Source organism: Doryrhamphus excisus, chromosome 9 (genome assembly GCF_030265055.1).
Source record: "Doryrhamphus excisus isolate RoL2022-K1 chromosome 9, RoL_Dexc_1.0, whole genome shotgun sequence".
NCBI classification, from domain to species: Eukaryota; Metazoa; Chordata; class Actinopteri; order Syngnathiformes; family Syngnathidae; genus Doryrhamphus; species Doryrhamphus excisus.
The window spans coordinates 10,078,562-10,091,363 of NC_080474.1; the positions used below are offsets into that span (position 1 = coordinate 10,078,562).

The following is a 12,802-nucleotide window of genomic DNA, read 5'->3' on the forward strand; positions in this document are numbered from 1 at the left end:
ATATGAATTGCTATTATTATTATTATTGGCACAACTATAAAATCATGAAATACAATAGCAAATAGTAATTAAAAAATAATTTGCAAAATACAATTTCTATTGTGATTTAATAATGGGTGCGTGTGTTAAAAGTAATAAATGAGAGGTATCAAATTGAATCAAAAAGGCATTGAAAGGGGTCTTTAAAAAGTCCTTAATTTTGTTTCCTTAAACCTGCAGACTTGCTTGATACTGGAGATTGGAATAGCTTTGAAAAACAGTCTCATGCAGGCTGTGAATAAATAATAACATCACATGTGCCAGAGAAAAATACAGTATATTGCAAAATATATTCACTGGATTTAACCGATTTAAGGCTGAAGTTACACTATTGTTTTATAATTTGCTTGCTCTACTGTATATTGTAGTTTATCGTAATTCTTCCTTGGGCCTTAGTGGTTATAAACTGGTTTAGATCTTGTCCTACATGTAGAAAATTGACCTGAACTGAAGGGATCATCCTGTAAATATGCACATTCAGTCACTAATCTAACCTCATCGAAAATCTGAGCACAGTTGATATATCACAAGAGCACACTTAACTCGAGAGAAGCGATATTTTCTCACCATTGGTAATGTTTCCACCCAGCCTGTGTATTAGCAAGTGTAAAAATAGCACTCACAGAGGGGTCAAGGGCCTGACATATTAATGACCACCTATCACGACCCACCATGATGCAATGAAAGCAGCAAGGGAATGATACAGCTCAATTCCATGCTCCACCTATTTTTTCTTCAAACAGGACCTTGTACAGTTTCCTCTTCCACCTCACCTTCACCATATTAAATTACAGCAGCTAATAGGTTTGCACACACTCAGCCTTTACTGTGGAGAAACTGCGGAGAACGCATCCAAGCAATGAAGAACATGGCCAGTATACCAGAGGTGTAGACTAAAGTCGGAATATTGATGACTTTGGAGTCACTATAGTCATATCAATATCAATATCATTAAAGACATTAGTCTTCTTCTTCTTCTTCTTCTTTCTCTTTGGGCTTTTCCCTTCAGGGGTCGCCACAGCAAATCAATCGCCTCCATCCAACCCTGTCTTTTGCATCTGTCTCTCTCACACCAGTTACCCTCATGTCCTCCTTCACTACATCCATAAACCTCCTCTTTGGTCTTCCTCTACGCCTCCTACCTGGCAGCTCTAAACGCAGCATCCTTCTACCAATATATTCACTATCGCTCCTCTGGACATTCTCAGTCTGGCCTTTCTGACTTTATCTCCTTAAGGCCTCTAACATGTAATGTCCCTCTGATGTACTTCCTGATCCTATCTATCCTGGTCACTCCCAATGAGAACCTCACCATCCTCATCTCTGCTACCTCAAGTTCCTTCATCTGATAACTTGAAAATATGATTTTCAATGGCCGTGTTGACTAAAATGTCTCCCCCATTCAAAGTATTCAACTACTATTATGTCATTTCCAGCAAGACGACAATTTTTTTAATGAATGCATCTATTAACGTCCAATCAGATACAAGAACAAGCGAGGGTGTTTATATGTATTTCTGTATGCTGTCAGACTGGTAAAATAAAAAATATATATATTGCACTGTATTTGTCAAATGTAGTATTACATTGAGTACAAGTATTACATTATTCAAATTTAATTTAATTTGGTAAAGTGCTCACAGTGCTTTTCACTTGTAAAGACTTTGACTTCAGACTTGACTCGACCTGTTTTGTCTTGATTTGAGATTTGAGACTTGTAAAAACAGACCTCTACCACCTCTGCAGTATACACATAGTGAGTAATTGCACTCGGTGATATGTCGGTTGAGTATGATACGGCTTATAACCGACTCTTTGAAGTGAAAAGCAGGAGCTGGCTTTGTGAAGTGAGGGAGACGTCATTCTCTTTCTTATCTTTTTTTCTATTAAAGTCGCACGTGATTGGTCAAAACGTGTGTCGCCATATGCGTTGACACTGAGCAGAAGAGAGAACAAGCGATTACATACACAAGAAAGCTGGAAAGGTGAAGAAAATGAGCAGAAGAAAACAAAAGCTGAGGGACTTTTGTGTTTCTGAACGCCTATCTTCACTGAAGACTAGGATAAGCCATAACCTGCATGTTACTTTTTCTTATTTTTGTGCATTTTTATTCATATTTGGTTGCGTACTGTTGATGTTGTTTTTGTCACGTCTCCATCGTTTCCTGTTTTCCTTATTTTCGTCTTCCCCCTCCTGTTTTTGCACCTCCTTCCCCACCTCCTGGGCAATACTTCCGGTGGCTATTGTCTCATCAAAGTAGCATTACTGACACTTAGTGACCAGTGTAGAATTTGTATTTTAGGCTCCAGCACACCCGTGACCCTGAAGAGGATAAGAAAGGAATGCTCCAGAAGGCTTGATTTAATTTGCTTAATAAAAAACATATACATACTGTATATATATATTGTCTCGTGGTCACCATTAGTGAATCTATTGAACACTTGACAGGGGCGGTCCTGGGTGTACCTCTCAAATGGACTGACTTAAAAACTGTGCACGCAGGCATTATTGATGTCTCAACCACTTTGGCGGGATCTGTGTCTCACAAACACACTCCACATTTCCTGGTACACTACAGGATGCACGGATGGAAGACTAAGCAGTTTTTCCCCTATGCAATTGCCAGGAATGCTTTATGGGCCGTGCTGAGTTCTCCTCCGTGATTCAATCAAGCAGGTCAATGTCTTGTAAAGTCATTACACTTTGTGCAAGTCATGTGATGTTCAGTCTTCAGTTCTGAGCCCATCGTTTGAGGAAGTGACCTCGTGAAGCATGCGGGTCTGGCCCATCAGCATCTATAAATAACCTTCACCAACTACCACTGAAGCTTTACAAATCAATTAGAGGTGTATTCGTTTTGCAACAACAACACAGAATGTTGCCTGTATGCTCCAGGCAGCCTTGAAAACTGAAGACTTCATTGCATAAAGATTAATTTCCTCAGCACATTGTAAACCCTTTGCCCAGAAGCTACAAAACATGATGCGATAAGACGGAATAGAGATGGTGCGACAAGAGCATAATATTAGAAATAGAAGAAGAGGCTTTCTTGGCATCTTATATGAAAGCAACACAAGTGCTGGAGGAAGAAGTTGACATGTGCATACAGGAAAAAAAGTGCAGACCAGCCAGCAAAGACAACAAGATGATGTACCAGCAGTTTCAAATACTTGTACGGCCATTGAAGTACTTTTAGAAATGAACTGGAATCTTACCTTCTTTAAAAAGTGGCGGTTGGTGGGACAGAATTCGGGAGAGTCAAAGGGTCCCGGGGCGGTCTGGGCAGAGAGGGTCGTTGGTCCCGGCTCGAGGCGGGTCTTGCGGGTGGTCCAGGAGAGGGGAGGAAGGATGGAGTGACAAGGACCAAGGAGATGGGGAGGGGGGAAAGAAATGAGAGTTGCTTGTTCCTTTTCTCTCTCTCCTTATCTCTTTCTCCCTCTAACACTCACACATGCTCAGAGGCACACACCAAAAGCCAGAGTCACTCACATCACAAGCAGAGAAAGATTCTTTACATTTGCCACGGGGAGGAGGATGGGATGAGCGCCCCTCCCACTCACACCCAGCCAGCCAATGGAAGGAGGCGAGGACCCCCTCCCCCCCGGCCAATGAGAATGGGAGCAGCCAGTGCCTTGCCCTGGCCAATAAGTGCAATCGCTCAAATCCTGTTGGAATAATGGCAATATGGATGGAGTCATGACCAGTTTCCCTTCTGAAGGACAGAGCAAGCATTGGCCTGATGGTCATTTTGTCATTTGTCATTTTAAAGTATTAATATTCAGGGCCAGCTGAATCAGCAACCATAACACTGCAGGATGGAAAAAGTGAAAATAAAACAGGGAAAAAAATATGATTAAAGCAGATGTGTCCAAAGTGGGGCCTGAAGGCCATGTACGGCTCGCGTCAAAAAGTTATCTGCAACAAAATTGTATTTTTATTGGCTCCAAGCTCATTCTAAAAATACATTTTTAGAAACAACATTTTAAAAAACAAAAGCAAAAATGGAAAAAACACATTTAATTTTAGAAATATAACTATCAAGAGAGGCGGCACGGTGGTCTAGGGGTTAGCGCACAGACCTCACAGCTAGGAGACCAGGGTTCAATTCCACCCTCGGGCATCTCTGTGTGGAGTTTGCATGTTCCCCCCGTGCATGCGTGGGTTTTCTCCGGGTACTCCGGTTTCCTCCCACATTCCAAAAACATGCTAGGTTAATTGGCTACTCCAAATTGTCCATAGGTATGAATGTGAGTGTGAATGGTTGTTTGTTTGTGCCCTGTGATTGGCTGGCGACCAGTCCAGGGTGTACCCCGCCTTACGCCCGAAGACAGCTGGGATAGGCTCCAGCACCCCCCGTGACCCTCGTGAGGAAAAGCGGTAGAAAATGAATGAATGAATGAACTATCAAGAGAGCAAAGTTATATTATTAAATATTAATATAATAATAACAAACCATATAATATATCAAATGAATATAATATCAAATGACAAAATGTAACACATTAAAAGGGACCATTGGTAATATGAGAAACAAGCAAAACTTTTAGTTACTTTTGTTTGGGAAAGTAGGTTGGGAAAAAGTTCCAATTATACAATAATAAAGTCAAAATATTACAAGAATAAAGTAATAATATCATGAGAAAAAATGTAGCCGACAAGGAGAAAGGTGAAATTGTTGTAAAAATACAGAAAAAATTGATTGTTTTTTCTTTTAATATAAAAACCATGTTGGCATATATCTACATGGGAGTTGGTGTTATTAGAGTTGTCTTCTTATATTAGGTAACACCCAGAGATGGGTGTTACCCAATATTAGACAGGTATACTATTCATCATGATGTCCCTTCTGCATGTACATATAATATATATAAAATAATATAATATAATATAATATAATATAATATAATATAATATAATATAATATAATATAATATAATATAATATAATATAATATAATATAATATAATATAATATAATATAATATAATATAAAGCATAAAGTATTAAAGACTAAACATTGATACACAAATCATATGATATTTTACTTACTTTTTATTTACTTTAGTTATTAATTAATAGTTGGAGCATAGAAAATAGGCTTACAACATTATAAATATGGATTATTTTAGATACATTATTTTTTATACACTATTTAACACAATGTTTCACACCCTAGAGCACAATCGACATGACATATAGTCACCTTTACACGTCTATGATGCAGCATAGGAGACAAAATACTCGGAAATAAAACATGTAAGGTATAATATCGACTCACACATTTTAGCATTGGGAAAGTTCCTAGTTGTTGTTTATTAACTTTTATTTTTCAGTACTTGCTGCTCAGGCTCATCAATGTAATATTACTGACACCGAGTGACCAATGTAAAATGTTACATCCCAGAATGTTTTTCAATGCATTTTCTGAATGTCTTATTTATATTTCACTTCATTTGGCCATTGTTAAGCTTGAAAAAGCTTAATTTAGTCAAACAATATGTACAATTTGATTAAATATGCACATTGTTTTGACTATTCACATCAACTACGAAACAGCATGATTTAATAATTATATATAGTATAATTATATTAATATATTGTATAGTTTTGAAAAACATTGATGAAGTGAAGGTGCAAAGTGGCAAGAGATGACTGTACAACCTTTGGCACCTACAAAAGGCTACGTGCAGACAAAAGTTGGTTCATTCTTGGGTCTCCTAAGAATGTGAGTCTTGCAGTGCTCCTACCTAATTAGTCATGATGCGTAGTTATTAACATCAGCAGAGCCAGTGAATGTGCCAGGGAATGAGGGGACGCCTTTTAAACATACACAGTACTGCTACATGGTCCACTCACATGAGTCAAGTCAAGCAACCCAATCTAAAACTGAGCGTAGACATTCCGTTCTATTTATTGATTTACTAAGCAACATATTTGGACAATAAACATTATACCATGACCATAAATATTCCCATAAACACAACACTGCAGTGATTAGCAAATCAAATCAGTATTTTTCTATTTTTGGGTTATTTACAACAAACGGAACAGAGGGGGTCATCACTTATTGTCAAGGCAGCTCAGTCATTTCTAGTGGCATAGTTTTAGTTGGTGCAAACCCCATCTGCGTGTGAGTGCAAGAGGAAGAGACATTAAAAATTCATCAGGAGATGGAAGTAGATGTCACATCGAATATGTAGCCAGCTGCACTGATGACCGTGGGTAGTGAGCTGTAGAAGGTTCACAAGGATGCGGTTCAGGTTTCGGCAGGGTATCGACCCCAGCAGGGTGAAATCATGTTTGCATCATTTAGACTCCAGGAAATATTTCAACCGATATATAGTATACTTATGTCAGCAATAATACAGTATAAATAATCCCTCGCCACTTTGCACTTACAATTTTCAACTTCACTCTGGCATGGTTTTTCAAAAGTATATTAATAATTCATGATGTTTTGAACACAGCCTATGATTAGTCTATTATACACACATTTTACATATTTTTGTCCTAAATTAAGCATTTTCAAGCATAAAAATGGCTAAATGAACTTAAATACAAATATAAGGCATTCATGATTTAAAAATTTATTAAAAGGCGCTCTGATATGTATGTAGTATTCTACACTGGTCACTAGGTGTCAGTGATGTAACTATAAGGGTTGATGAGACACACAAGCATTTGCTTTTATTACAGGTTTGAAGTAGCTCACAACTGGCACAATAATCCTGAACACAGGGTACTGTTAGCTGTATAAGCTAAAATTCAACTTTGAATCACCACCATCACTTTCTGTACGCCCCGTATTATTTTCTCTTATTATCTGGATACGGACCCAGCGACCAATTAAATTCAATGGGAAATGGAACAATTACACATAATAATAATAATAAACAAAAGTAAGAAAAATTGATTGAGGAATCTGAACATTTAAAAAGTGAATGTTCAATTTGCCAGAATCCAGTGCCAAACTACTGTCTCATATGCACTGAAACTGTACCACTGGTCAAAAGTGCAGATGTGACGTGACATTACCTGACACAGATCATTGGAGGGGAAGTATCCATCCAACTCTGATGCATGAGTGTGAAAAACAACATTGATTACAACCCAGTATGAAAAATCTATCAGTGTCATAACACATTCATTTAAAGCACAGTAAGGTGCTATTGAGTCTTCACTAAGGATTGTTGATGGATATTGGAGCAAAAAAAAAAAACACTATTCACTGACAGGAGAGTTGTGGAGTGCCATTGCTGCAGAGATTTTACTCTAAACAAAACAAGGAATTGTGTGACAAATTCAGGCAAATACCGTGCCATTTTCTTCCATATTCATATAAGCTAGCCTGTGTGGTGTAATTTCAGGCAAAATGAGGTTCGGACCTCTGCTATGATAAAATTAGTAGAAATGGACCGTCCTCAAATTTTAACTCAAGACCCCTGGTATATACTCAACTTTAAATTTCTTCAATGTTGGCAGGTCTGTGAATGTCTTTGTTGATGCTTGAGCACCTCGGGCCAACTCAAAATAAATAAATAAATAATAAGAATACAAATAATAAATAACACATAGCTCGTATGGCAAAGACCTCAGTCTCTGTTCACGTTTATGGGAATGCCCATGCTCTATAACACTCTGCTCATCAAATATTTAAAAACAGGAGAAAAAAATAGGCTTAAATGCCAGAAGATCACATGGGGATTTAAAGAGTGGGTGGGCGTTACTCAATATGAACGCCTTGCAGATCACTTCAGACACTGTCCAAATGTACTAAGACATCTCCCTCTTACCAAAAAACACACCGGTTAAGTCTGGGGTCAATTGGCGAATATTATGAGTATTATATTAGTTTTGTAAGACATGTTTGTCAAGGTCATTTTTAGATTTTGCTGAACATGACAGCATATCCCCGCCAATGAATAAACACAAAGCACAGAGCTGACACCCGTGGCTTTTTGTGTCCTCCCCTATTGTAATTAACTCCCTGAATCGGCTTGTCACCTTGTTGTGTCATTGCCGCAGCGGGATCATTTTTCCGTACTTAGTTATTACTTAGCACCCACTAAATATAGCTTTCTGCAGGCAGCCAGTGTGATAGCTCATCCCAGCAAAGCCAGCTGCGGGTTGTTACATCTACACCCCCCCCGCCCCCTGGCCCTTCTAACCTCATATGGTTAAGGAGATACAGAAGATAGCATATCAACCATTCAGTGCCTGTGTAGGACAAAAAATGGTTGGAATCTGTTTTTAAAAACATATCTGAATACCTTAATAAATATAAAATGTATTTTTTGTGTCCCAAACAGATGAATGGGATTTACATTATTCGTTATGGGAAAAATTGCTTCAGTTTTCAAGCGTTTCAATTTTTTTTTACATTTTGGAACATTAATCAGGAAAAACAAGGTTTCACTGTATATAACAGGGGTATCCAAAGAGTGGCCTGGGGGTCATTGACAGCCCGCAACTGTTTTTTTTATTGGCCTGCAGCACACTAATAATTATAATTTTTAAAGAAAAATAAAACCTAATAATCAACAACGGTAAAAATGTGAATTTTGCATGAATAGTTTGTAATTTTGTCATTATACACATTATAATATTGTCCGGGAAAATAAAGTTTTTAATTTTACTAGCATAATGTTTAAATAATAATGTTAAAAAAATTCAAATAATGTAAAAAAACACATTATATATTTTTCAAGTCATAATATTTTGATAAACAAACAAAACAACATGTAAGTTGTCATTTTTGAAAAAATGTGGTTATGGAAAACATATAATATCATATGAATAAAGTCAAAACATGGGAATAATCGAAAAAAAAACCCAGTACGAGCTTTAAATAAAACCAGCTGAAATGACAAAACAGCTGTGATTTTGCAAGAATAAAGTCCCAATATTAAAGAGGACGTACAGTATTATGCAAATTTTCAACACTTTGTATTGAGTTATGGACTCTACAGAGCAGCTACACACGATAACCCCACAGAAAGCTTTCTAGCACTTCCAGGTTCTGCACCTCTTTCTATAGTGTTTCCGTGGACTTCCTGCTTCGAACCCAAATGGTTGTTTAATTTACTCCACCCGCTTTTCTAGGTACGCCCACTCCGCTGTGATTGTCATACTCCCAAGCGCTCCTGATGACTTCTGGATACGTAGGTCTGCATTTACTGAGTGCAGGCAATCTTCAGCCCAAACCGCATTGACATCAATTGGAAAAAAAAACCTTAAAACCGAGTGTGCAGAGCCATCCCAAATGTTGTTCAGGGCTCACTTCCAAAACCTCATGATCTGACGCTTTGGCATCGCTTAACACAAAAACACAACAGTGTAACATCTATGGGCAAGAAAAGTGGAAACAGCATCACAAATCCTTTTTAAGAAAAAAATTGCACTTTAATGAGAATAAATTGATCTCATTTGCTTTTGAGGAACACAATATATTTATATAATATATTTCAGTGAGATCAATCATCCCTAGAAGGAACTGGACAGGAGCGATGATGGTGGGTATTTCCTTATAATACTGCTGTGACATTCAGCCCCAACTCAATTAATATAAGCCATGCAGTCATAAGGTCGCCTTGCTGGTTGACATGTTTGATTGGCAGATTTAATGGAATTGGAGAGGGAGTCTGACATTTATTTTAGGAACTTCTAGCTTATTTTCATTGCATTATTGCGGATAAGTTTGGTGTCTTTGCCTTTCGCTAAGCTGAATGTGAAGATGGCCCTTATTTAGTCTGTAGGAGTTATACTGATTTGACGATGAGGCAATAGCGTGTCATCTTAAAAATAAATTTGAATTTTATGCAGTGAATTAAACTGCCGAGGACTTATACTAGATTAAAAAAGTTCCAACGCTTGAGTAAAAAGATGAAGAGAACATTCAGAGCACACAAAATATGTCAGAAATAACTAACAATAACGGCTGCTTTTTTTGACCTTGGACATTCACTGGACATGAAAGCAAAATAATGCAAAGATAAGCATTTCCCAATTGGGTATCTCATTTCTACTGTCTGTAAGCATGCATTCGTATGACATGTCACTATAATTGTAAAACTATAAAAATGTGTTTTGTGTTGACATTTTTGACTTTACATTTATTCTAATGGCAAAAATTGATTTGGTTAGAGTCGGCTCTTCTGGACTGTAATAACGACATGAACCAAGGTTCCACCGCATATTAACTTGTTAACATTGTTAACTAAAAACTTTCACTACTACCAATAAAAAACTTAACAGGTTACCCAGGTCATAATCAGATGTTTTAAAAAAATCCTTTCTTGACTTTGCTGCAGCATATTTACAAAGTGGATTTTAGATTTAGTTAATTAGATGGAAACAAAATCCGGTTTACGTGTGGTTACCCAATGGTTATAAAAACAGTGGAACCACTTACTTGGATTATTATTTTATTATTACTTTATATGCAGAGATGATGATGCTGAGGTTCTCATTAGGAGTGACCAGGATGGATAGGATCAGGAATGAGTACATCAGAGGGACATTACATGTTAGAGGCCTCAGAGATAAAGTCAGAGAAGCCAGACTGAGATGGTTCGGACATGTCCAGAGGAGAGATAGTGAATGTATTGGTAGAAGGATGCTGTGTTTAGAGCTCTCAGATAGGAGGCATAGAGGAAGACCAAAGAGGGGCTTTATGGATGTAGTGAAGGAGGACATGAGGGTAGTTGGTGTGAGAGAGACAGATGCAGAAGACAGGGTTGGATGGAGGAGATTGATTTGCTGTGGCAACCCCTGAAGGGAAAGCCCAAAGAGAAAGAAGTTTTATTACTACTTTATTATTGTTCTTTTTTTTTTAAACGCTTTTAGAAACATGGTGTTTTCCAATGAATGCAATAAATAATGTATATAAAAGTCTTTCTGGCATTAATTTAAAGAAAATTTTTGTGCATGTTTGCCTTCCGAGCAAACGTGAGTCCAGGAACCACCTGAATGTGGGAGATGACAGGCACGTCATATTAACCTATCCAGCAAATTAGGCCACCTCTGAATAATTCAAATTAATCTTCTTAATCAAATATGATCACAGAACTCCTACTAACTTTAAAGTCCAGATTTAAGAGGATTTTATAGGCATCCGCCAATGACTAGTGACCTAATTCAGTTCTCTTTTAATATCCACTTTACTTTAAGACCTAGAGTCGTTGTATGAACGTCAATCTAGATATACGCAGGCGAATTGAAGGAGTGCTGTACTCGTGTCCTCTGAAGTTAATGTGTATTAAGATCATTTTCTCACTCACCATAAAACCGGTACAAAGAATTTGATATATGTCGTTATCAAGTTGCCTTTATATAATAAAAACACACAGCATACTTCTCACTGCTTATTATGACAAGTAGTAATGACGAAGAAATTGAAACAATTTTTATTCAGTGCCTTTAGGATCAGTACAAAAATGGAAATTATGATGTAAAACCACAGGTTTAGTTGCACTAAAGTCAGGTTAGTTGCTGAAAATCAATTGAATAGTAATAACAATATATATTTGTAACTTTTTTGTTTAGCAATATCACAACACAAATCAGCATCAATCACTTCCAGGACACCTGCTATTCAGTAAATCCTAATTTTGGTGGTTGAATTTTTAAAAAATGTTCCTCTGGGTATAATTTATGCCCAACAAAACACTATAAGGCATATAGTTATAATCAAAACAGCAAGTGGGCCACTATGTGAGCATATTTAGTGAAAAGTAGGCATGGTCTTAAGAGTGAGGCACCATTCAAAACATAAATGAGGGTATTTGGGCACATTGTATTTTCATTTAATTTGTTTGTTGGTCTTGCATATCTTCATTTAAAAATAAATATATTTTTTTCAAAATAGTCTTTGCTGTACCCTATAGTCACCCACAAGTAAAATAAAATTGGAACAAATGTGGAAATGATCAATACATCAAATAAAAAGCATGGATATAGCAATTTTAAAAAGGTAAAAATGGATAGCAAAACAAGTAAACACAAAAATGACAAAACATGTAATATAATTTTTTTTTTAAATGGATACAATTTGGGAAGACTGTATTTTTTATGTGCCAAAGCCCCCTCTCCCGAGACAAAAGAACCCCTTTGTCCAACACATCCTCTTTGGCGTTCATGGAGGGACGAAGCATGCAAAGCAAAACCCCTCTGCCAGGCCAAAAAGCCACCGGGCAAGTTCATTCATTGGACGCCAAAGCATATCATATGAGAAATTGACATTGGTGATGTATATTTAAAAACTACTTAACTGGGCAAAAAAAAGTGGAGGCATCCTTATTGTTTGGAGTGCAATGTGAAGGCGTTTTCAATGCACAGAACGATGTGTGAACTGGAGCAGCTGCTGGAGTGTTGCTGCAAGAGGTGGGCGCTCTGTAGCGACGATGCCAGACCGGTTACAGCGCGGTCGCCTGCCCGCCATGTTTCACAATAGTGGTCTGTTTGCCTGTGGCCTTTGTCGCTCGACCCATGCCAGACCATTTTGTCTGGCCTGATGAAGAAGAGGAGGTATTAGTACATGTTTAGTACAGTGTGCACCAATTAATGATCAAAGAGAACACATTTTTAGAAGTGTAAAACACAAAATGGACTCACCATGCACTGTCCCTGAGAATATCTCTACCGTCAAAGGAGTAAATTGGTACATTCTCCTTCATTTTGCTTGCATTGTCACCAAAGATGGATTCCCAGCTGTCAAACAATACTTGATCCTGCATGGGATGACATGTAAATCGGTTGACATTTG

General features: G+C 37.5%; 2 protein-coding genes across 15 annotated transcripts in view; both read right to left on the bottom strand.

Moving 5' to 3' along the window:
• Window positions 1-3,523, bottom strand: part of LOC131135611 (poly(rC)-binding protein 3) — a 47,740-nt gene extending 44,217 nt beyond the window's left edge. For all 9 annotated transcript variants that reach the window (XM_058081713.1, XM_058081719.1, XM_058081716.1 and 6 more), the window contains exon 1: window positions 3,256-3,523. The gene's annotated coding sequence lies outside the window, so the exon portion shown is untranslated. The remainder of the gene's footprint in view (window positions 1-3,255) is intronic.
• A 7,906-nt stretch (window positions 3,524-11,429) lies between these two features.
• Window positions 11,430-12,802, bottom strand: part of col18a1a (collagen type XVIII alpha 1 chain a) — a 66,078-nt gene continuing 64,705 nt past the window's right edge. For all 6 annotated transcript variants that reach the window (XM_058081532.1, XM_058081531.1, XM_058081528.1 and 3 more), the window contains 2 exons: window positions 12,652-12,767; window positions 11,430-12,547 (listed from right to left, as the gene is read on the bottom strand). In XM_058081532.1, coding sequence (XP_057937515.1) covers window positions 12,334-12,547; window positions 12,652-12,767 — 330 coding nt within the window. In that variant the 3' untranslated portion in view covers window positions 11,430-12,333. The remainder of the gene's footprint in view (window positions 12,548-12,651; window positions 12,768-12,802) is intronic.